The 25,902-nt window shown below is 27.4% G+C and overlaps 6 protein-coding genes across 6 annotated transcripts; 2 read left to right on the forward strand and 4 right to left on the reverse strand.

Annotated features, from left to right (window-relative positions):
• Nucleotides 1-109: 109 nt before the first annotated feature.
• On the reverse strand, nucleotides 110-1,905 carry LOC145763583 (uncharacterized). The gene is made up of 4 exons (XM_082575049.1): nucleotides 1,724-1,905; nucleotides 1,272-1,312; nucleotides 832-1,028; nucleotides 110-322 (listed from the first exon to the last, which is right to left on the reverse strand). The coding sequence occupies exons 1-4, from the start codon at nucleotides 1,818-1,820 to the stop codon at nucleotides 286-288; spliced, it is 372 nt and encodes a 123-aa protein (XP_082431175.1). The 5' UTR covers nucleotides 1,821-1,905; the 3' UTR covers nucleotides 110-285.
• A 1,147-nt stretch (nucleotides 1,906-3,052) lies between these two features.
• Nucleotides 3,053-4,829, forward strand: LOC145741719 (uncharacterized). The gene is made up of 6 exons (XM_082559363.1): nucleotides 3,053-3,351; nucleotides 3,534-3,704; nucleotides 3,811-3,927; nucleotides 4,069-4,192; nucleotides 4,282-4,442; nucleotides 4,676-4,829. Exons 1-6 carry the CDS (start codon nucleotides 3,053-3,055, stop codon nucleotides 4,827-4,829), a joined length of 1,026 nt encoding a protein of 341 aa, XP_082415489.1.
• Nucleotides 4,830-6,681: 1,852 nt separating this feature from the next.
• Nucleotides 6,682-9,271, forward strand: LOC145763858 (uncharacterized). Its single transcript, XM_082575432.1, has 3 exons — nucleotides 6,682-7,281; nucleotides 7,585-7,818; nucleotides 8,296-9,271. Exons 1-3 carry the CDS (start codon nucleotides 6,822-6,824, stop codon nucleotides 8,784-8,786), a joined length of 1,185 nt encoding a protein of 394 aa, XP_082431558.1. The 5' UTR covers nucleotides 6,682-6,821; the 3' UTR covers nucleotides 8,787-9,271.
• On the reverse strand, nucleotides 8,917-10,098 carry LOC145764044 (small ribosomal subunit protein uS11m-like). Its single transcript, XM_082575650.1, has one exon. The coding sequence runs from the start codon at nucleotides 10,082-10,084 to the stop codon at nucleotides 9,416-9,418; it is 669 nt and encodes a 222-aa protein (XP_082431776.1). The 5' UTR covers nucleotides 10,085-10,098; the 3' UTR covers nucleotides 8,917-9,415.
• A 3-nt stretch (nucleotides 10,099-10,101) lies between these two features.
• On the reverse strand, nucleotides 10,102-11,314 carry LOC145763948 (voltage-gated potassium channel subunit beta-2-like). The gene has a single exon (XM_082575540.1). It carries the CDS (start codon nucleotides 11,293-11,295, stop codon nucleotides 10,318-10,320), a length of 978 nt encoding a protein of 325 aa, XP_082431666.1. The 5' UTR covers nucleotides 11,296-11,314; the 3' UTR covers nucleotides 10,102-10,317.
• A 445-nt stretch (nucleotides 11,315-11,759) lies between these two features.
• On the reverse strand, nucleotides 11,760-21,209 carry LOC145763766 (uncharacterized). The gene is made up of 5 exons (XM_082575319.1): nucleotides 21,062-21,209; nucleotides 20,340-20,396; nucleotides 13,729-13,802; nucleotides 13,157-13,311; nucleotides 11,760-13,022 (listed from the first exon to the last, which is right to left on the reverse strand). The coding sequence occupies exons 1-5, from the start codon at nucleotides 21,165-21,167 to the stop codon at nucleotides 11,825-11,827; spliced, it is 1,590 nt and encodes a 529-aa protein (XP_082431445.1). The 5' UTR covers nucleotides 21,168-21,209; the 3' UTR covers nucleotides 11,760-11,824.
• Between the last annotated feature and the right edge of the window lie 4,693 nt (nucleotides 21,210-25,902).

The following is a 25,902-nucleotide window of genomic DNA, read 5'->3' on the forward strand; positions in this document are numbered from 1 at the left end:
TATTATTAATTAGATTTTACCGTTTTTTTTTACTAACTAAAACTTTCAAAACACATAAATAGTTATTTCTGTAAACAAATTTTTACAATAATAAATAGCCAAATTCAATAGAGCTGTGTATTAAACTATTTATATAAATATAAAAATCTGGTAGTGTTACAGCATTTACAAATAAATAGCAGTAAAAATTGCAATGTAAAAACAACACTTGGCAGCCAACAAAAGGAAAAAACTTGGAATATTGTGTATAATAGTGGAATTGTGTATAATATGAGATACATTTATTTATTCTGCATTTTCATCTTTTAATGATTGTCTGTACCTAAAATATGTAAGGAACAATTTATTTTTTTTATTTTTTGTTAAGTTTTCATAATTATTTTCTTGGTAAAAACACAGTTTGATAAATACGAATTAAAAAAATAGTAAAAAATTGTGAAACAAATAAACAATATTTTTAATATTGACATTATTTAAAATAAAATTTTTTTTTATTATTATGAGGCTGCGTGGTGTAGTGGTCAGAATACTTGGCTTCACTACATGAGGTCCTGGGTTCGATCCCCACTGCTTCCATGCTGTAGCACTTTTGATTAAGACGCTACAAACAATATAAACATGCTGCTAAGGCGCCACTTAATTAGCAGCTTATAATTACCGTGCAATTTTAATCTAAAATATTTCAAACTGCAAAAGGTAACTCGAGACCGGGTCCAGGTAACTGATTTACCCTATGTTTAGGTCGGGAGGTTCAGCTTTCCACATTAAAGATAAATATATATACAAAAAAAATGTAATATAAAAAAATAACATAAAAATTTATCAACTTACTTTAGAATTCTTGCAACCTGAAAGCTACCAGTTGCTCCCAAACCAACATTAACAGAAAATAAAAGCCAGTTTTTGGGAATAATAACCAGAGAATAACGTGACCAAATAATTCCGGTTGCCATCAAAGAAGTGGATTGATTTAAACTTAATTTTTCTGGGGGTCGAAAATAATCTGACAGCCCTGCAATTACTAGAGCCTAATAAACATACAAAAATATATTAAACATATTTATTTAATTTATTTAAAAATAATAAAATAGAACAACAAATAATTGTACTGCAATACATATAAAATTTTATTTATTAGGCATTTTGTCATTAAAAATAAATGCTTTTCTAGCTTTCAAACTGTTTAATTTGGTAAACTATTATTTATTAAAAATATTTTTCTAAATGGTTGAAATTACTTTAGTATATACTTAAAAAGTAATGCAACATACCCATTTAAATGCTGGTGCCCAAAAATGAATAGTTTTAAAACCTAAAACAAAACATAGTTTTAAAAACAAGGATTTTAATTTTGTGTGTTACCTATGAATTTGGAAATTATATAAACTATTTAATTTAAAGCTTTTCTTAAATTTGATTTAAGATACTTTTTTAAGTTCTTTTTGTAACTCAAAATTTAATCACAAAATTAACAAAATATCAATTAGGAAAACTCAGCTTAGGCTGAGACTTATTAACTAAAACCTATAAATAGTCCAAAGTTACCCATCTTGAAAAAAAATTAAAACGTAAATTAAGAGTTTACATTTATGTACTGTAAACAGGTATATTTAAAAAAAAAAAATGTGGCGGCCAGTTAAAACGTGTTAAAAAGTTATATGCACTCATATAGTGACATATGACTGTTCTGTATGATCTGATGATATTGATAATTAAAATTTACCTGCAGGGTGATTCCACCTGTCTTTAAATTTCTGTGACATTTTTGATTGCAATCTTGTGTCAATTCTCATTAGAGCCTGCCGTAAACCCCCGCTCATTTTGAGGTTTGAAAACGTTTAATTTACACAAAATAATTTCTAAAATATTGGGGAAAATTTAAACCAAAAAAATAATCCCCTATACGCGAGGCGTACTCGTAACACATTTGAAACCAAGCAGGATTTTAATAAAAATACCTTCACTGTCATGGCGGCTTTAACCAAAACTTATGCCTAAACAAAGATTTTAATTGTTTTAAAACTATAGCAATATTAAAAACAACATCTACAAATATATTCAATTCCATGAAAAAAATGTAGGATTTTGTAATTCTTTTACTGGTAAGTAAAAAATTTTAGAAAACTTAGTCAACCAGAAACAAATACGCTCCAGCTTAATTAAAGTAAATCTCAAAAGAAAACAATTTTAATAATTTAAACAATTATATATCTATCAAACCAAATCGTTAAATTTAAGTAGCTGAGCAATAAATCTACAAATTTCATAAATAATTAAAATGTGATTAGCGAAACGTGTATTAATCATAATAAAACTCATTTTAAATAGATTTATATAAGATTACAAGTAGTTCAAACAATAGTTTTATTTTTATTTTTATTATTTGCTTAATAAAATAACATTTTATTATTTTTTACCAATACTATTAATTACAATGATTGCAATAATAAATAACAGATCGTAGGAATGCGCAATTAATAAAAAATCGATTTTAATACATCGATTATAAAAAGTGATTAAACTCTTCGAAAGATAGCGTTTATTTTTGATAAATTGCATAGCCTACACAAGATAATCAATTATACTAGGATTCCTAATTTAAAACTAGTAATTTTTGAGTTGTTTAGTTTAAAAAGCATTGACTAGGAAGATAATATATGATATTACATAGCTAAAAATAACAGCATTAAAAACTGTAGGCGTAAAGCAGATCATATAATGACAATTATTAAATTGATATTTCAACAATTAAGTTACAATTATCGCATCAAAGTATAATTAATTTTTACCGCAAAACTTAAAATTGTCTTGTTTTTTGACAAACTTAAATCTGTCTTAGATGGATTTAAATTACAACATTAAATTATTCATAAAAAAATTTAATCTCTTAAATAAAATTTGTAGTTTGTTATGTTATTTTAAAAACAAATCTGGTTGTTTAACCTAGATAGGTATTGTAAAAAATATTGAAGTTTAAAGAGGAATATATAGATTTTTAATTTAGCAAAATTAGTTTTGTATTTAAGTTTAAAATATTTGAATAAAAGCCGCTATGGTACTGTGTTGGCCTATTGGCAAGACACAAACCAAAGTTCGTGAAATAAAACATGAAAATGTCCAATTTGAGTGTAAATTATGCGAAGAAAATATAAATCTAACCTGCAAAGGACATTTAAAATCTCAAATATGTGAAGAAAAATTAAAAGAAAACAATTTAAAACTTGTACATCGGCAGGATTCGAACCCAGAATCTCCAGAAGCAAAACCGATTTATTATACCTTTAAACTTTTAAATTCGTTAACCTCGAAACGTATTTGGATGATCGCACCTAGCTTGAGAGCAACATATTTGTAAGTAAAGTATTTGAATTAAATTAATTTATTAATATATATTTAAAATTATAATTTTGCAATTAGTTGTTTTATAATTTAATTCATTTAATAGTTTAATTATTTTAAAAACAAAAGCTATCGTATTGTAATTTTTGAATGTTTTTTTTTATAAAATAAAAATATAAGAACCCTTTTTTTAGATCACTTGATTTACATAAAAAGAAACTGGAAAAAATTCCCGAAAATATTCACAGATTTAAAGATTTAAAAGCAATTCGAGTAGATGAGAATTTTAGGTTAAAAACTTTATCAAATCTCAAAGAAATATCAAAGCTAAGGATTATAATTGCAAAAAATTGCAATATAGAAAGGTACTTCGTAAATTTAACTTAAACTTAACTTAAGTTTTTTTTTTAATCAACAAACATATAAATAAAAAAATAAATATAAAAAATAATTTAAATACATTTATTTAAGTATAGAGGACGCCCTGCCAATTCGACTTTTAGCATTAGAACTATACAACAATCCAAAATTAAAAGAATTTGGAAGTTTGCAGAATCTAAGAAGATTACAATTTCTCAACATTGGCAGGTAATTAAAACAAAAAAATTGTATAATTTAATTGCCACTACACAACTATTATTAGATTATTTTATCAATATCAGATTTACACATTGAATTTAATAAAAAAAATTAATAGTGACGTCATAATAACCTTATTGTCTTTAACAGATGCGGTATAACCCAAATACCAATTCAAGTGTCAAAGCTACAAAATCTAAGAGTCTTGTCTTTAGAAAATAGCCAAAGATTAATACAACCTATTACTGGGTTGGCAGCCATAACACAATTACAGGTTTAAATCTGCGATTATAACCATATTAGTTAAATACAAAAGTTTCTAAATTTAAAATAGTTTTGGAAAAATTAATTTCTATATTTTAGATTCTTTTGGTTAAAAACTGCAACTTAACCAATATTCCCGAAGAGGTGTTTTCGTTAAAAGAATTACTTTATTTATCTGTGGAACAAAACAGAATAAACGAAATTGGATCAAATATTATTTGTATGGAGAATCTAACTGTGCTAAGCATTTATGGAAACAGGTAAAACAATAATTTAAAATCATTTTTTTAAAGTTTTTTTAATTTATTTCAATTTTAGTATATCTTAAAACTTTTTTTTTTTTTTTTTTTATTATTGTTATAAATAGAAATACTTTTACTATAACTTTGTTTAAGCCTATCTATTAAAGTTTTGAATATATATAAATATCAATATTTAAATTTAAAGCAATTTTTTCAATTTAAACAAGTTTGTGTTATTTTTCAATTTTCAGAGGAATTTTTGTACACGAAAAAGTCAGTCGTTTACCGTATTTAAAACGAATCAACGTTGACCTAACGTTTTCAACTAAACTTGTTTCAACAAAACTCAAAAAATTCGTGAAAATTTGGAAAGATTCGCCAAGCGCTTGGTGGAAGCAATTGTAAACTTAAAAAAATATATTACTGTCGTTGCACAAGTGACAAGCAATTAAAAAATCAGCATAGACTTTAGTGCCAAAAATATTATGTTTATGGTTAGAAATTAAAGTATTAAAAAATCATAGAATAAAATTGACAACAATCGTCATTAGATGCGTACGAAACTTTTGGCTTAGACAGAGTTAAAGCTATGTCATGATTCAATACGCAAAGCAAATATTAATCTTCAATATTAATTAATCATTTGGAAAATCCCAATAAAAAACTTTACAAAAAAAACTAGCTTTAATTAGTGTTACTGTTAATAACATGTGTTATTACACATCTCAGCGTTTATTTATTTAAAGTCACAAAAAATAAAATATACGGTTTTAAAATAAACCTTTTTGGTTTTGTTTGGTCATATAAAAAATATGTATATTTTTATGTACCTAATAAAGAACTTTTTGGATAATGTATTATGAAAAATATTTAAGTGTATACAAGTTATTAAAATATAAACAAAGAAAATTTACAGGGTTAAAAAGGCAAGGATATAAGTTTTAAAACCACAAACTAACATCTAACCACCTTAGTTATTAAATATAGTAAAGTACTCACAAGTTAAATATGATTTGTTACCTGAACTGCCCCCATGATAATTTTTATTTTGAAAACAACTGTTGCAATTTATAAAAAAAAACACAAATTAAGCGTCACTAGTCTAACAACAAACCACATCACGACTAATGTATAATAAAGGAAATGACGTCGCTGCATGAGTTATGACGTCACACCAGCAACGGAACGCTGTATTGATACAGGACTGTCAATCAAAATAATGTTTTTAATTTTACAATATCGTTTATGTTGATGTTAGTTTAGTTTAAAAGTTAGGTTAAACACAGGTAAATTTTGTTATACTAATAAAAGTTTTTTATTAACAATTCAAGATTAATTAGGTTGTAAAAGATGTAGTTTTAAACAACGAAAAAAACTAAATTTTGTTGTCTGACTGTTACTAGTAAATCCATGAATTAAGTATATTTAGAGAAAAAAATTTAATTTAATATTTGAGTTTAAAACAAAAATTAATAGTTAGTATTTTTGTCTGTTAAATATTATATTACAACCAAGAAAAATATACTTATAATGGCGCAATACATTTATTTGTTTGTATAAAGCTTACTAAAAGACAAATCATAATAAACAATATTAAATGGTTTAGTTTTTAAGCCTATTTCGCTACCGGTAATTTAGTAAATAAATGAGTAATAACGATTGTACAGTCAGGAAAATAATCATAGTATTATCAAGCGATTGTATATAATGACAAATACAGTAATATATAATATTAAGTTTATGACCTAGCCTAAAAATAATTAAAATTCAAAGAATATTGTATAATTACATTTGTGCTAATTTTAGTATGAACAAAAGTAAGCATATCACGATCAAGAATTTTCTGTCGTTTGGCATAAGTTTAATCATGAAAAAATCTACCGGAAATAGAAGTTTTGTAAAGTCTTATATGCTTTTAACTATAGGTTGTTGCATCAATATAACCAACGGAAGTCAAAAAAGTTAATACTTATTAACTGAAAGATATACAGCATAGGTGTAATATGTATAGTGTAGCGTAAACAACACAGTGGTGCAATGTATACACAACCTACGTTTGTTATAGTTAGTACCCATTTGATATAACTCTATTACAGTTTCCATCGTAAATTTGTATTTTCATTATTTGCATACTCATGCACATGAGATCAAAAAATTAAAAAAAACAAAGAATATTAAATTCCAGAAAAGCCTAAAAAACCAAATGGTATATAGGCAGTGTATATATTAGTTAAAGTTTCAAGTTCAATATGTTATCTAGGTAAAAATACATTTTATGAATCTGCTTATCAAAAGCAAGGTAAACTTTTAAAATTCAACATTTTTTAGGCAAAATGAAATCCTAAGTTAAAAACAGTATTTAAGTAGTTCTCAACAATTTTAAACAACCCATCAAAAATGGAACCTAACAATCCCGTCATAACTAATGACGTCACTGGGTCAGAAGAGCGTCGAAATTCAGATAACTCCCCAAACCAGTCCCCAGATTCATCCTCCTCAAGTAGCAGGTTACTAACAAGATCGATCTCTGAAAATGCACAACATCACTCCTCGCCTATGAACTTATCACAACATTTACGCAGTCTTAAGGGAACGCCTATTTTTATTAGAGCAAAACGTTTTAATCAGGCTGGAGAACGGCGTGATGCCAACGCCATGTACAGTCGTGGCGTGGCACATACGCCACCAAAAGTGTCAAGCTCTGTTCCGCAAAATATAGGAGCGGGTATCGAAATAATAGATAATAATAATGCACCGGAGTTAAGTGTTCATAGAAATTCGGATGTATTTATGCAATCAACGAGTACGACTAGAGTGAGGGAATATAGGTTTTCATCAACAAGTGGAAATCAACCAGGTAAACTAAAGACTTTTTTAACAAGTTAAACATAAATCATGATCCAATTCCACCATGCCTCTAGCCTGATTACAGAACTTTTCTTACCTAGACTTTGGTCCCAATTTTTTAATGTTTTCTCATGTTGAATTAATGACTATTTTTATTTATACTTTCGGCATATACTTGGGAAATACATTGCTAACAGTTATAACTTCTGCTTAAGCCAAAAAGTTAGCAAAAATTAATACTGCATGCGCTAAGTTTCATAACTTAAGTACTTAAATCGAGGATAAAGTAAAAAATTCAAAATATTTTTTTAAGGTGATCTTGGCGGAAAACGTCATTCCCGAACCTCGTCGATAGGTGGCGTATCCTACGTATCGAGAATATCATCCATCAGTGACGTCATTAACAATCTCCCAGGTCATCGGTCACCTGAAGGTAATGACGGCACGGACACGTCATCAAACCGTGTTCGTCTTAGTAGAAGTTCGACAAGAAGAAGTATGGGCCAGGAATGGACGAGACATCATTGGGATAAAGTTAAAGACTTAGGTAAAAATTGAAATTTAAACAAGTAGTATGGCATAGTAGCATAAATTGGCCTTTTCTTTTAGTCCAACCCAATGTTTAGAATATAGTTTTAAAAGTCAAGTGAAATGTAATTATCTAGTTTTGATGCTTTAAAAGTATAAACAATTACGGTTTTAGCAGTAAAAGGATAGGTCGTGTTTTCAAATTACCAAATTTCCGTTTCCCTAAAACCTAAACTAATATTTCTTGCGTGCCAGCTCGTTTTTAACATGAACTGCATTTACTGTAAGAAAAAAAGTTATTTGAAATGTTTTTTTTTGTGCAATTCGTGCAATGGCTAAACGAAACCGAAATAATATAAATAAATGTCAACTTAAGTAAAGTTACATTTGTTACTTAGTAAAGGACCGTGTTTTTATTAATAACAAAATGTTATTTCCTAATTTTTAAGTGTATTCTATTAAAAAAAATTGACCATTTTGTATTATGACGTCACAGAACAAGAATCGGAGCGTGCGCGACGATGTTCGAAGCTATCAAGTGGGTTCGCACCCCTAATGGTGTTCGGGGGGTTGGTATTTGTATGCATCGGTATAAGTGCAAGCACCAATACTGGAAAAGACAGCGAGCGTTTACAGCAGCTTAGCGCCGCACCGTTAGCTATGGGTATCTTTATGCTAGCCTTGGGTTTGTTTTTAATAGCTACTTGGTTTGGATGTAGATCAAGAGCTAACAGTCTTGATCAGCGATTACTGCATGGTTCAAGACGTAACTCGGTCGAAAGCGAAAACAATTTAATCGACGCTGTGCTCGCGAAATTACAAAGTCATTTAAGCGGAAATACGGATGATACCCCGCCGCTAACTGGTGTAACAGTAGACGGTGTTATAGTCCAAAAACCTTCGAGTAGCAATAATCAATCGTCAAATAATGATGCAACACAATCTACCAGTGCACAGCAGTTTGTTGTTCGTGAGACAACAGTATAAAACTTACCATATTTCATTTTACTGTTCTTATTAAGGTACATTATAAAGCATATAACTATTGCTTTAAATAGTAATAAAGGTACCGAAATATGTTAAAGGGTTAAAAGTAAATATACCTACCTTATATTTCGTTTCTTTAAGTTCTTCATATTTTCAGCTCCTGTCTGACATCTAGCGGTCACTAGTGTGTGGGTTTTAATTTATTTTTTTTACATTACAACAGATGTTGTTAAACGCTTAAATATTTTCAAACAGGATGATAAACAGTTGTTAAATACAAATTTTAAAATTTAGATGTATAAATTATATTAGCAACTTGTGATGGTTGCTTGATTTGAAATAATTAAAATCTAGCACTTTGAATTAACACTTCTTACTAATTTAAAACAAAGGATAAAATTTGGAAAAATAATTAAATTTTAATGTAAAAGTGAAATAAATATTTTTATATTACCTACATTCATTTATGTGTTATCTTGTTTGGTTGTTTAATAAATTAACACCAAAGATTAGTTTTGTATTTTTTAGACTAATAGTTTAATTAAAAATAGCTGTTACTAGATATTTAAAATAATTTTTTTTTACAACGTTGGTTTAAATTTCTAAAACAATTTAAAGAACAAAAAAAATTATAATCGACGAATTTTCCGAGGTCTTTGTGGCAAATTTTCAATTGTTATTGGGGTTTCATCTGAGATAGAAACAATTGTAAAGCCCCCGGCTTCTAACCCTTTCAGGGAACACTTTCGACCGGGGCCGATACCATTTATTATTACTCTTACAAAGTTAAACGACCCTTTTAACAGTGCCTTTTCCGCTGCCACTTTACCAACAGTTTCACCAGCGAGTTCTGTGACTTTTTTCTTATTTTTAAATCCAACTGTTGTACTCGTTTCACAGCTTAAAGTCTTTAAATCGTCAGCACTTCGTACATTTATGATTGTGTTGTTCCATCGGGCACTTACATATACGATAGGTAAATCTAAAAAGCTTTTGCCTCCAAAAAGAAGTCCGGGTCTTGCTTGGTATAAAACAGTAGGCAGACTATACACACCCTCTTTAGGGTCAGATTTCTCTAAAGGAATGGGCCCAAAGTTTTGACGCCGAACTTTGTTGTAATGTCTATTGTAGTGATTGTCCAGAAGCTGATTGGGAGATTTTGGTTTTATTTGTTCTTGTTTAAATGTTGGTCTGTTTAAATTTTGATACAAGCAACATTGTGTTTGTTTAACTGATTGGACAATAATCCTTTTAAATAAAGTTTCACTGCTTCTTAACATGTGCAATGAAGAAGCCATTTAAAACAACTTAAAAATCTAAAAATAAAAATACATGGTAAAAAAATATAAACTTCTGTAAACTAATATAAAATGATATTACTACATAGACAGCAAATAAAAGTAAATAAGTTACAAAATTTATCAACATAAATTTAATGCACTAAGTTGCAAGATTAAACCAAAAAGAATTGTAAAAATCTGGAAAAATTTAAAATACAGCTAAACAATTTTTTAAAATACTAAAAAGCTAGTTAACGTGGTGCATTGTTTAAAACACTGTCAATCTCTCTTAAAATCTCATGATTTGTCATATGTGATAAAACCTGTAATGCTTTTAGGTTCTCATACAATTGTTCAGTAGCTGATGCCCCGATTAAAACACAATTGTTAGTCGGAAACCTTAAACACCAAGCTATAGCAAGCTGTGGTAATGTGCAACCAATACGATCAGAAATTATCTGAAGTTCTTTTAGTTTGGCTTGTTGTCTTCTACCTTCTTCTGATAAAATCTTTTCTTTAAGCCAAGAAAAACCCTTTAATTCTGCTCTCGTGTAAGGTGGAATCCCTTCAGAGTATTTCCCTGTAATGATACCACATGCTAAAGGAGACCAAGAAATGGTTCCTATTTTTAACTTATCTTGTAGCTTTGGTAAGTGACATTCTAGCATTTCACGCTGGAAAAAATGATATTCTGCTTGCTCTGCAGAAGGTGGAATCAAATTATACTGCCTTGCAACAAAGTTAGCTTCAATAATCTCAGCAGGAGTCCATCTAGAAGTGCCCCAATATAAAGCTTTACCTTGGTTAATTAAGAATGTAAAAGCACGAACTATTTCTTCCATAGAGGTATCAGGATCTGAGCGATTCGCAAACACAATATCAACATAAGAAAGCTGAAGTCTTTGAAGAGAATATTCCAGACCTTCGATAATATGTTTTCTGGATAATCCCTTTTCTGTTTCTGCTCTTCCACCCCAGTATAACTTTGTGCTGACAATATACGACGAACGGCGCCATTTTCTTTTTTTTAGTGCATTTCCGAGCACAATTTCTGCTTTACCACCTGAATAGACCTCTGCAGTGTCAAAATAATTTACTCCGTTTTCGTATGCAATTAAAAGTAATTCTTCGGCTAATTCGTCGCTAATTTGGCCGCCAAAAGTTGCCCATGTACCCAACCCAATACAGGAAACTTTTAACCCAGTTTGACCCAAATTACGGTACAACATAATGTCTATTTTAATAAGATTTAACTGTGCGAAAAATATATACAAATTTTATTTAATTATAAACGTTTAAAACGGGCAAGTTTACACTTATCTTTTGCGGATGTTACCACCTAACCAATCAATTTGTACATTTCCTACTATCTTCAAAAGTGTAAGATCTAACAAGTCACTAGTTTTTATTAAGTAATTTTGAATATTTGTTTTAATTCCAACTTAAATAATTTTCGTTTAAAGTAAAAATAAATTTTTATTTTTCTAAATCACAACAAGTAACGCATGAGCAAACACGGTTGACAGTTAACGGTAACCGGTTATTTTTATTAAATCAATTTAATTTTATCCTCAATATTATACTTTTTACTTGTGTTCAGATCAGTATATAGGTAATAAAAACTAATAAAAATATAACGCTGTCCTATTTTTAACAACCTAAAATTGCAGTTTTTGTTAAGTTTTGGTTTTTATTTTAGAAAAGAAATTGCACAAAAAGAACTAAAACACAAAAAACTGAATAAAAAACAAATAAAAATTAAGAAAGACGAATGCTTGGCACAGCCAAAGTTAAATTATTTTGTTTATTTTGATTAACATGTTGTCCTTGATCAGAAGCTAGCGATTTAATTCGCTTAAAGCCGCTACGAATTAAATGACTTGGCGACCTGGCCCTGATTCTACCTCTTAGGAATTTACCATCGCGACAAAGGTGAATAAAGGGTTCAGAACCACTATATTCATGCTCTTGAAGTTTAATTTCATGTGGGGGATGTATGGCTGAACAAAACATACGCTCAGCAGTAGACATGTGAGCATTACCATTACATTTTACCCCACTTATAAAGTCTTTGTTGGTAATTAAAGGTGATGTTTTACAGAAATTTTGTTCCGTATGAGGCAGGGATTTTCGACGGACGGGATTATATGTTTGATTTTCATTTGTGTATTCATTTACGCTGTCAGTACTACTTGTAGAACTAGAAGTAGTGGGTTCTGTAGACATTGTATCGGTTAACCTTGTGCTCATTAACAAAGATGAACTTAAACCGTTCATTATTGAATTACCTTTAAAACTTTTGCTGTTACTGTTGTTATTATTATCGTCTTTCGATGTCGTAAAACGAGAATGATTTTTATGAAATTTACGGCTTAGCTTCGGCGACAATTTTCCCATTATACCATGGCGTGATTTTCGAGATTTGGGGGGTGCTAGCAACGATGAAGATTTTTTCGTATTTTCGTCGCTCTCTTCGCTTAGAGATGGCGAAGTACTAACTGATTCGCTGATGTTTATACGAGGTAATCTTCTGAAATCAGACTCAGCATTCGACTGTGATCTAGTATGTCCTTTACTTTTACGCACACTTCGAAAGCTACCCCATCTTTTTATGCCATTTTCTTCATTACTTTCCTTTGAATTGCGATGACATTTTTCAGCGACTTGTCTTGAAAGGTTAGGTGGCGGTGTTGAGCTTCTGCGTTGTGCAGTGACCCCTACTAACCCTATGACCGCTGTCGTGCCCGCAAATACGTTAAGAGTCTCGTTTTCACTGCAAGGTGACGTATTATAGCTGGTGTCACGTGATAAAAGTTTGGACCAGCCTTCTCTCGCAGATGCCTCGAAGAAGTCGCATCTTAGCTGTTCGGCTAACTCGAAACCTTGTTGTTTCGTGACCTTTCTGACGTAATCGAGGTCACCTTTGTTACCAACAACAATCAGGGGTGGAATTCGACTAAAAAATATTAAAATAAAAATTAAATTAAAAAAATTTTTTATGGTTAAATTTTTAAAACTACTTATACTTAACTTTTTGTTTAATAACTTTATAAATAACCAACGTTAAAATAAATTTCTTTTATTTTTTACCTTGATTCTTTTTCATCAAGATCAACAATTTTGTCCATAATTTTTGTAGCAGTATTTTTAATTTGAAGATAACTATCAGCATCGGTGATTGAGTAAACCAACATTATTGCATCTGCCCATCTAAAGTGGTGATCAACTGAAGAAAGTTTCATACCCTGTTAATATAATTAAATTGATAAATAAAACGTTATAAGAATGAAAAAGATGAGCTAATAAATAAATAAAAATAAATTTTATTTGAAAATTTTTATTTAATAAATATTTAAACGAAAGATCATTTAAATTGGTTTGATAACCCTACAAAATATTACAAATTTTGTTATAAACTTGATACTATTTTTAAACTTTTCAAAGCAGCCAGAACTTAACAATACACGATTAAAAATCTTATTCATTTTACTAAGCTCCTAAGATTAAAATCACATGGCTTAAAAATGCCACAACAGCATTAGTGTAAAACCTCAGGTGTGAATAACCTAACCGCCTTAGTTTAAAGATAAAATCACACAAGTGTAGTGCCAACACCAAGTTAGTTAAAAACAGTAAACATTAAATAAACAACATTGATGTACCTTGTCAGATGTGTCCTGAATGTTTACTTTTAATATTTCACCATCTACGTCTACCATTCCTCTACATGTCATATCTATAAAAAATAAAAACAAAAAAATTATTAAAGTTGTGAAAAAATGTTCAGAAAAATTAAAAAATTAATTTAATGACAAAAATTTAGCTTATATTGCAGTTAATTTTTTTTTAAATATGACTTATATGCTTATTTGCAAAAAAATATGCTATCGGTTTTAAATTTGGTGTAGAAAAAAACAGTTGTAAAAATGATTTAGATGTTATAAATTTTAGTCATACATTAGATAACATAGCTTAGTATAACGTAATAAAGATTAAATAAACTATTTATAAAAATAGTAGCGATTATTTAGTTATTTTGGGTAACTTGTGTATTTTAGTAAAATCCTAAAAAATTGTCATGAACTACACACTAATAGATAAGGTAGTTTAAGCAACTTTAAAACACATGTAATCCTATTTTAATTAAGGTTAAAAATATGCCACGTAACATAGTAATTCGCGTATTATAAAAACATGCAAAAATTTACAGATAAAATATTTGATTGACATAAAAAAAAAAATTCAAATATCATGTAACTAACTACGCCATAGTATACCATTTTTAGTAGTGAACATATGTTATTAGTTGTACGTATTATAAAGAGATTACGTAAATTGTAAATTACTAAAGTATTGGGTTGAACTGAAGGTATTTATAACAAAAGAACACAACTATTTTAAACCAAAAATAACACCTTTAAAACCTTTGTAAAAACGTAAAATGTGCAAAGAATTTTATACAAAAAAGCATACTAACATTGCTCAAAATTACTTCTAAACAATAAATAAAATTTTTTAATTTAAAAAAAATAATAAATAATCACAAAAATGTCATTTTTTAATTTTTGATGTTTCTTAGTTTTTTGCAATTATAAATAAAATACAACTATTGTAACGTTGTATTACAACATATAAACTTAACCTTCATTTAAGATGTCAATTTAAATCCAATAATTGAATCAAAATTAAACAAATTCGGTTTTAATTGAATTTAATTATCCTAACTTCCATGAATATTAAAGATGATTGCGCGTTTTCGGAAAAAAAATTAAAATAAATTTAATAATTCTTTTTATATATTTTTGTTTATACTAAAGTCAAGAGTTAACACGGTTTAGGTTAAATATAAACTCAGGTTTAAAATTAGGCCCATGATTGCAATTAATAACATACCGCAAAAATGTTCACGTATTTTACTTGTATAAAAGTGCTTAAATATTCCCCCTTTTTAACTTTGTAAAAATATAACTTTAATTTTATGCTAACATAAAAATGAGTTTTTTAATTTAAAAATAATTTTAAAAATTACAAAATTAGCAAGGGGATTTTATTTAGGCGGGGCGTTCAAATTAAAATCTAAATCTTCTCACAAAATTTATCGTAACTCTTTACCAGCGAGACGCATCAAACTGCGTTTAAAATAAACACCAACGCAAGCCCCACGGTTTTTAAAGATTTAACAACCTAGACTGCCTACGATTTCGGATTTCCAATATATAAACGTTTATAATTACAACGCGCGACGGGAAATTTTGGTTTTAAAACGCCCACTATGTAATATAAGCTTAGAAAATTGGGAAACTGTGGTTTTGTTGTGTGTTATTAGAGGATTGTGTTTTGCGTGGTGAATTTAAAATTAGCGTGTCGCAAAGATTGGTATCATCTCATTATTATAATGTACTGCAGAATAAAAATAAATTCAACGCATTTTCAAAATGCCAAAGTTCAATAAAGCGAAGTGTAAATTTAATTTTTATTGCTACATTATCTTACTTTGAACTTTCCTAAAATATCAACTCGAAAAACACATTACTAATATTGATCATGACAGTTCAGGACTTAGAATATTGCATTTTGTTGGAATAAACCTAACTTTAAGGCAGACAAATTACTATAAGTGGTCGAATATTTACATTATAACGTTGAGATTACATCTATAATCGATATAACGCCCTGCACCGAGTTTACACAAAATCAATTTTCTCCTAAAGTAAAAATGCTGTTAAAAAATGAATTTTAAAGGAATTTCGCGAGAATTTTTTAAAGCAAGTTTTATAATACTTAAATTGCGCTGGCAAAATACATCTAAAGTATCTTGCTGAAATCTTAAGCCGTCAACACAGGGTTGTATTGTATATTAAAACGCATGGTTAACGTATGAGATATCACCTGCGATAAAATAACAACAAAAATGCCATGAAAATTTTAAAGTACAAAGAACATCACGCTATATATTTTAAAGATTTTTTCGCTATAATTGATTGCAATTTGCACTTGCTTTAGTCACGTTGTTATTTTAATGATTTATTTTACGGACTTCAAAAAAAAAATCATTTTAAAAAAAAATCATAATTTGATTGAGTCACATTAAAACAAAAACTTGAAACTTCAAAAAAAAAACTTTAAAAAAAGATTTTGATACGCATGGTACAAACTATAACAAAAATATTATAAATTTAGTGTTTGAGTCATTTATAAACGCACCTCACTATAAAGCAAATATAAATGAGTCATTTAACACCAATAAAAAGTCGTCACAAAATTGGGCGAGGGTTCGAATCTTCCTTTACCTAATGCAAATACTAACTATTGATTTCTATCTTTATGACGTCACAATTCAAAGGAATATTTTAAATCCGATAACGTAAGAAAACGTCAATCATAATTGTAACACTATAGTATGACGTCACTGCGTCTATTTTCGGGGGTAATTTAGATGTGCGAAGGTCATACTAGTTAATAATGGTTAATATTTATAACTAAATGCGGTTAATAATAACTTGATATGAATAATTTAATACGCCTACTACTACAATAAATTAAATAGCAAAAAATTCCCGTTTTTAGGATTTAAAAAATATTAATAGTTTTAGTATAAAAATAAAAACGGCCTTTGTGACACATAAGTTAACACCCACTTATAATACAATTGTTTTAATAACAATTTCAATTCTCTTTACAACAAAGAAAAAGTAAATAATTCATTTTTTGGAAATTTTAGTTGAAATTTGATTTAAATGAAAAACTGTCAAAGATTACGAAATTATTGTTTATAAAGTTAAACTAGTGGTCGAGTTAATTCGATTATCGTAGGTTTAAGTTAGATTGATTCCCTTTTATATGATAACCACACCTTTTAAATGCGTGTGACTAGTAGTTAATTCGAAAGTTAAAATTTAAAATAAAAAATTTCAAAAACCAAAAATAAATTAAAAAAAATTTTAACAGACAGACAGAGTATACAAAATAAAATATAAATAATTAATTATTCTTTTTTGTCGAAATTTTATAAAAAAAAAATACGAAAGTCATGTTATAATAAAAACATTAAAAATTTAAAATAAATATTATTTATAAGTTTTTTTTAGAATTTTTTTTTTTGATTGGCAGTTTAAATTGTGACCACTAAAAAAAATATTAATAATGTGTGAAAATTTCAAGTTATAGCAATTAAAGTGCGTAGTAATACCTAAATTATGAGGTTTATTTACGTGTATTCTTTACCTTGACTTTAAGTTATGAGAATATATTAAGTGGTTTGTTATTCTGTGAAAAAATAACCAAAAATTAAAATTTTTATGTTTTTATTTCATTTTCTTAGAAATATGTACTTTTCTTTTAAAAAAGCGTCTTTGCCTTATTTAGTATTTAATTTTAAAAATGTTTTTTTTTTTTTTTAAATTTAATTTTGTGATTTTATAAAAATGTTAAAAAGGGTCGTTAAATGGAAATATAACGCCTTTTAAATTTCAATTAAAATATCGCGTTTTAGTTAAAAGCATATAATATAAACTGACACTGAATCATAATGTTTGTATAAAAACCCTTAAAATAATTTCAAATTTGTGATTTTAACCCAAAAGTGGAATACTTTCAAACCACTTTAAAAATTATAGAAGTCGTCGTAAAATTATTGGAGCGTTAAATTTAAATTGATGACAAAACCAAAAACTAAAATGTTTAAAATCTGAAAAAAACGACAATTCCTTTATTTTGAAAACAAATCATTTTTTGATACTTTTATTTTTTTCTTAATAAAAAAAATTAAGACTTTACAGACAAATTTTAGGTAAGCTTATAAGCATTGACTTTGTATGTACGTAAACTGGATTTAAAAACACAAAATTTTAAATATTTAAAAGCTAAACGTATAATAAGATTATAAACCGCCGGCACAACCCTTTAAAAACCTAGTGCGCGTTTTTCATTCTTTGTAATATAAATTTTAACTTTATGGTCGGTAGAAGGTTAACGAGTTTGCAGTGGGTTTAAAAGATTGTTAATTTTAAAAAGGATAAAAACACAAAATTTTTAAGTTAAAAAAAATGCCACAAACCTTTTTCTTTTTAATGCTTAAAGTTGTTGTAAAAATTCTTGGATTTTTATGTATTTTTGCAAAAAAGCGACGTTTATAAATAGAGCATACAAAAAGGGATTGGGCTACTTAATGTTTACTGTGTAAATAGATAGACATAGTTCACATAAATTACTCGTTTCCAGAAATTTAAATTTGACTTTGCCGTTTGTTATTTGTCGGAAATTAATCAAATTATCAGACTTTGCTAATCAAGATTCGGCGTCATAAAAACAGGAAAAAAACAACCTTAAATTCCCACATAAAAACAATTTAAAGTATTTTTATAACTTGTTTTTTTACTAAGAATTTAACCAAATTTTCTTAAATATCAGTTAAGTTATTTGCAAAAATCTTAAAAATTTCGCGTTATCGTACTTTTTGTGAAATAAAATATAGATTATAATAACCGATAGTTTCAAACGGCATACCTTGAAGCAGGTGTTGAAATCTAATGTGTTTTTAACGTTTTTAAATTGAACAAATATTTAAAATTCGACGAAAAATCGCGAGCCCTACGCATTTCTAAACAACAACAACATTTACGCAATAAAAAATATTTTTACGCATTAAAAGGTACATTAAGATAATAAAACAGTTTTATCTTTAATTTGTATCTTAAAAAACGTAAAATTTTACAAATAGTAAAGAGATAGTTACAACCCTACACAAATTAACAAGCAAAAAAAACAAAAATTTTCGCTTAAAAAGCAAAAAAAAAATAAGTTTTTTACTGAATCAACAACCGCTTAGGAATGACAGATATTTAAGTTTATGACGTCACAGCACTTCACAATGTGACGTCACAAACGCTACGTGCTCTTGAATAGAAGAGACAGCTAAGTAAACAACCGAACACTGGGTCATAAAAAACTTAAGTTTTCTTAAAATCGCAATGGTATTTTGTTTTTTTGGGTTATTGTAAACGGAACTGAAATAAAAACCAGTTTATCAAAAAAAAGGAAAAAATGTTAAACTTAACTTTGAACGAGTTTTGTTATTAAAAAAAAATTCCGAACGAAATTTAATTAACTTTGAATTTCTCAACAATGTAATCAATTTAAATTCAATCATTTTAACCTTTCCAACGACCGTGTAATATACGCTCGATATATTATCACCGAAAAGTAAATTAGAAATTAATTTATGACGTAATACTACGTCAACAAACATTAAAACAATTTTTGACACAACTTTCAAATTTTTTATTTTTTTTGAATCTAAAATATTTTTTACAAATTTTTTTTTTGATTTTCTGAAAATGGGATAAAATTTCCCCTATAAGTTATGTTAATATTTTAATTAGACACAATCTTAATGTTAACAAGTTAATTTTGCACGAAGGGAATTTCAAGAAATTGTTAGGTATATTTTAAACTACACCCTTTAGGCGTTTATACTGGTTTATAACGACCAAAATTTACGCAAAATATTTATATAACCTTAATGCTAAAAACCGCATATTATATAGTAACCATACTTATATGAAATTACAAAATTTTAAATGTAAAAAAAACATAACAACAAAAAATTTAGAACTTTTTTTTTAATTTTTAGCGAAGTTTTTATATTATTTATGTAATGCTGGCGCTATTAACATTACCTAATCACGTAATTTCTATATAAAGTATTTGTTTAAATTGGCTGTTTATAATAATAACAAAATCGTATATAATTATGTGATGAACTACATTAAATAACCTTGGAACATTGCTGAGTAACGATTACTACGAAAATTGTAACGTTACAGTTATTTAAAACCTTACACGAAAAATGCATCAACTTGAAAATTGTAACACAACAACCCGTGATAATGACCTATTTATGACGTCATTAAGAGCAAGATTTTAAACAGAAATTGTAACAAATTAATCCCCACAAAATACCACGTGGCGTTTGATATAAGTTTACATTTATTTGCGTCCTAATTGACGTTCGTTGTAAATCAATTCCAAAACAAATAAAAAACACGAATTCCAGTTAGAATTTTTTTCTTGTTGACGTTTTTATTAAACTAAGCTTTAATTTGGCGACATTTTTATAAGTTTTTTAAATACCAAAAACTCACTTGACTTTAAATTAAACATATTTGATTTATTGAATAAAAAACTTCTTAAATTGCAAAATACATATCGTATAACTTTGTTTAATTGTATACAGTTTTTGCTTTTTTAAAAATTAGTTGACATTTTTAATTACCTGTATTTTCAAGATATTCGTTAATAAATCGCTTCGTTAAAAATCGAACCACCAAAGCTAAAAAACAAAAATAAAATTTAAATATTTAAAACGTTGCATAAATTGAAAAACGATATTAAAATTATCTTAAATTTTTAAAAATATCAAGTATAAGTTACACAATGTTAAAATCAGTTTAAAATTGTCAGATATTTTAAAATTTTAAACATACAAATCATATAAAACGTGTTTTTAGTTCAGCTTTTGACTCAATTGAGCGTTTAAACGACTTTTACTTAAGCAAATGAGGCCTGACCATTATTTTAACACCAAAACCTTACAAGAGATTATAGTGGATTATATATATGCATAAATTTGAGGTGGGCCCAATTTTCAAAATACTTGAAAATTACAAATCAGATTACAATTTGGAATGTGGTAATTTATAAATAATTTCTAGTTGTCAATTAATTATTTTTCTGCTGTTCAGTGATTGACTTTTCGTAATTACCTTTTTTCAATTTTAGGTTAAAAAAATACTTTGGGACTCAGTAAAACACAAAATATGGTGTATTTTAGTTATCATGGCATTCAAACGTGATTTAAAATTGTTATAAACCGCGCCCATTTCTTGGAATTCTATTTTACTATAATCCACTTTGCGAAAAAGGTTTATTTAATAAAACCTTAAAAAAGTTCAAAAATGAGTCAAAAAAAAAAATTAAATAAAAAAAAATCTTTACCAGATTTTCCCACTTTTCTAGGCCCAACAACCACAAGTTTAAATTCTTTTATCGCATTATTAGCTGAGTTTAATACAGCTCTTTGCGCACTTAACTCCATAACCATATTAATATTACTGTATAGGTTATATATAGGTAAGTTATTCTTATACAATCTGAATAAAAAAAAAATTTAAATATTTTATTAGTTCCAAAAGTAGATTCGTTCTCTAAAACGTTCTCTAAAACGTTCTCTAAAAAATGAAAGGTTTAAAAGCTTAAAGAAATCTAATATCTTTAAAACAAAAACTCTATGCTTTTAATTCTTTTTAAGTAATGACTGTTATCTACCAAATAATATAAACTATTAATGCTATAATCATTTTTCCGTTTTTAAAGTAATTTAGTTCTAAAAAAAAGCTTAAAATTTTTTCTTAAAATTGTTTTCGTATTTTAATTATTCATTTAAAGTACTTTGAAAATTCGATTATCGAAATTTAAAGCAGTGATAATTTAATTTATGTTTTACTTTGGACATCTAAACTGATTTATTTTTAAATTTTAAATAATTCACTCGATTCAGCAATACATGAACTATCTACAACTTGACTGAATCGAACTAAATTTAAAATCCATTTTCACTTCCATATAAACTTAAATTTATTCTAAAAATATATTTATCCTATTCTTGACTATTAAATTTATTAACTATTCCAATGTATCACCTCTCTCTATGACGTAACTATAACAACATCTAATTATGACGTCACATAGACGAGTACAGCGCGCTACTGATCGGTACCACCCTAATTTAAAGCGTCAATCTAAAAACTTAAATTCTTAATTTTGAAGGTTATGATTACCGAACTAGACTGAAAAAAATGCATTTCTTCCTTCACCTGTTATCTAGACAGTGCTAGTCCTACATTTTCACTCATTATAAATTATGGGTCTAAAACCCAATATTTAACCACGTTTCGTCCGGTTTTAATTTTAATTCTAATCAATTAAACTTGTTTTTTCTATCACGAAACTAGTGTGGTCAAGAGATACGTGATCCCGAATAAATATAAAACCTCGAGGTTAGAATACAATCGATTTATTTGTTTTCCTTTTAAAAATATGAACGCTGTTGTTTCAAACTGAATACCATGTTTATATATATATATACTTATATGGATTAATTTATCGATTTCTAACACTATCTAAGTGAAAATAGAGATAAGATGACAACTACAATTAATTATTCTTGAACAAATATAAATTTTTGTTGACTATGCGTTAAAAATAATAAAAAAATCAATAGCTAAACTATTTTTTGCTTTTTAAATCAATAAATTATTTTATAATTTATAAGATATCGAAAACTTTAACGAGTACTTCGAAATACGAAATTACGTCATTTCCTTTTAGCAACTACTTTAGAAATCGAAAACATATCGATACGCGAAAAGCAAAATTTTATAATACGTAATAATCAAGTTATACTTTTTAAATTGTTTCGAATGTTATAAGATAATAGATAATCGAAAATTTTTGTTAAAAAATCTTTAAAAATTTTTTTGACATTTTTCGGTTTTCAAAAAACGTTAAAAATTCAGCTGTTATTATAGTATTACATTCCCTAAGTTGAATGCATAAAATAAACATTAACGTATTTAAAATAAAAAAAATCAACTATTTTTTGACTGTTTATAAACTTTAGGTTAATTTAGGAAAAAACAAATCAATTTTGGAAAATTTTTAAATTAATCAATTACAAAATTACCCATTTTTTAAAATTAAATTTATTTAGAATAAAATCTGATAAAAAAAAAACAATATTTAACAAATAACAATAATATATCAAAAATAAATTAAATATTTTGTTTTTTTATAACTTCAAAATAAATTCATATTTTTTGCATCAAATTCAACACATTAAGACTTAAGTTATTTAAATTGTGTAAAGCCCAAACAATGTAAACCTTGTCTTAATTTTTTATTTATTTACGCCAGGAAATTGAACGTCAAAGTTAATAAAAGTAGCCAGCCTGGTTTTTAACTTTTAACTTTCTAAGTAATTTCGAAAAATAATTAAATTAAATTTTCAAAATATTTATATTTTTAAAATGAAATTAAAAGAAATTTTTTTAGTATAAATTTAAATTTGTTAAAACGGGGTTTTATTTTGAAATAGACTGTCTCAAACCGTCGCAAAACACAAAATAAACAACGAGATTTCGTCGCTAAAATCACAAGTTAAAGTTTACATATAATACCATTTAAATCAAACCAAGTATGACCTAAAAAACCAAACAATTTCAGCGGCAAATTTACAACGTTTTAGTAATAAAGCAGTAATTGTTATAGCCTTGCAGAAGTTACAATGCTTTTTAATTCATTAATCGCCATAACTAACTAACCTTTACCAGCTGGTGAGATATTTACACCTAAACAATAAGAAACACTTTATACTGGACCACACGGATTATTAATAATCGCATTACCTGCTAACTACGTTAACCTCCTACTAAAAAATGTATTTATCATCATGATAATATTTTAGATATTTAAGTTATCGATTTCAACGCGGGAGCTAACAAGTTACAAGCTAACTGCACCAGTAATTTCTTGTTAAACATGACACTCAAATTGACACACTTACACGAGGGTAATGTAATTTTTCTTAAGTAATTTTTTAAAATCAAAAATCGAAAATTTGTAAAAAAAAACTAAAAGTAAAACTACAAATATCTGATTTAATTTTATGCTTTGCAATTAAATATATTTTAAAGTTATTTATAAGCATTTACATATATGTGCAACTGTTCTAATGACATGTACTTGCTATTCTGCTAATAAACCGAACCGATTTCTTACTTATAAAAGCGCAACGTAGCGTTGTAGCCTCCCAAATAACGAAGCCGCATGTACTTGTACGGGCGAAAAAAAGAAGAAAAAGGGAGTTTACGATGACGTAATATGTAGACGACATTGAACGTTGTTATAATGAGAGATTTATCTTGTGAGTACGTCAAATGCTAAGATTTTTCAATTATTGTAAAATAATTAAATTCTTGATTGCATTTTTGTTTTTGTAATACCTAAACTTCTATTAGAAAAAAATTACTTATTTTGAATTATAACGAAAATATATAAAATTAAAAAAAAACGCGAACTTTAAATTTAGAAGCAGTCAGAAGTTTTATCCAAAATTTAATTAATTTTTTGGTTAGAAATTTAAACAACATGTTTACATATTTTTTTAGTGGAAAGTTTTTACACAAAATTAATCACCCAAAACACAACACGAACAAAAATTCAGGAAAAATTTACAACTAATTCGGCAAATACACCTTTATTTAGTTAACCGATAAAAACTCTTCGTTATAATACAACGACCTTTGGGGCTTGGGTTAAAAAATGCTGGGGTAACTTAACTTTTAATCCTATACGCGTGAGAGAAATATAAGGTTGGCAAAATTTAAGCCCATTTTAGGATTAGTTTAGGTCCAGGGTGGACAGCGGTAAAGTAATTAAAAGATAAATTTTAACTGGCCATTATTTACATAAGAATTAGGGGTACATTTTTTGTAGGTTTGCCTAATTTTTGACCTAATTTTTTTTTTTAATTAATACAAATTTTTTTTAAATTTAAATATAAATTAAAATACTAAAATTAATATATCCCTAAAAAAAAAACTGTATATAGGCGCAATACATTTGTTAATACAGTTTTGGCAATTATTAAGCAGTTTTTTGACAACTTTTGGGCAGTTAATTTTAATTAAAATAACTTAAAAAAACAAGTAAAAAAATTTAAAAACATCAAAAAAGCAAACTGTAAAAAACGTTATTCAACCAATTTTAAGTATAATGTTAATATCAATAGGGCATAACCATTCATAAACAAAAATATGGGTAGTCTAAACTGACTTTTAACCCATAGGTGAGGTCCTAATTACCTTACCTTAATTCTACCCAGAACGGAAATCAAATTCACCGAATAAATATGCAACTTTTGAATTTTTTGCAAGCAAATATTAAATTACGAGAACTAAACTATTTTTTTCGCCCAATATACCGCAAAATTTTGAACACACACGTTTTATTTTTTCTCCTTTTCAGGTTTAAAATGCGTATCCAAATTTGTGGATTAAGTGAGTTTGCCGTTTTAATAATGATTTAAAAAAAAAAAAAAAAAAAAACTTATGTGTTTTTTTCAAAATATTAAAAAACTTATGTGTTTTTTTCAAAATAAACAAACATTATAAATTAATATATATATTATGATTTTAAAAAGTACTTAAAATAGGCTGTTTTTATCTTGATTTTTTTAAGTGGTTACACAATGTATTTACATAAAAAATCAAAAGTAACTTAAGATCTTATATTTTTCTAGTTTATGTAAATAAAAAATCAGGGTCAAAAATTGGTGTGATAATTAATATCAGCAGGCGACTTTAAGGAAAAAAATGGCTGGAAACAAAAAAACTTTTAGTTTATTAACGCACTTATTTGTTAATTACCAAACCTTAAATTAATATTTATTTGTATTAGCAATGTTAGGACTATAAAGTAAAGCGTAGCCCATTTCCAAGCAACTATTAAACCACAAAACTGTTATAATTCGTAAGCAATATTGTTATTTAAAGATTGGGTCAAAACAATAAACAGAACACTTAATTTCGGCTAAATGATAAAAGCCTTATTGACTGCATGTTGCCATTTGGTTAGCGTTCTATGCATTGCCTTAATTGGAAGCCTACGCAAGACGTATGACGTCACATAGCCCTTTGTTCGACCTTTGCAGCCGAGCAAAACGTTGAGGTCAATTCTCCTTTGATATGGGAAAACAAAACGTGAAATCCGGCCGATTT

The sequence above is a fragment of the Corella eumyota genome, chromosome 1, assembly GCF_963082875.1.
Source record: "Corella eumyota chromosome 1, kaCorEumy4.1, whole genome shotgun sequence".
In the NCBI taxonomy this organism is placed as follows: domain Eukaryota; kingdom Metazoa; phylum Chordata; class Ascidiacea; order Phlebobranchia; family Corellidae; genus Corella; species Corella eumyota.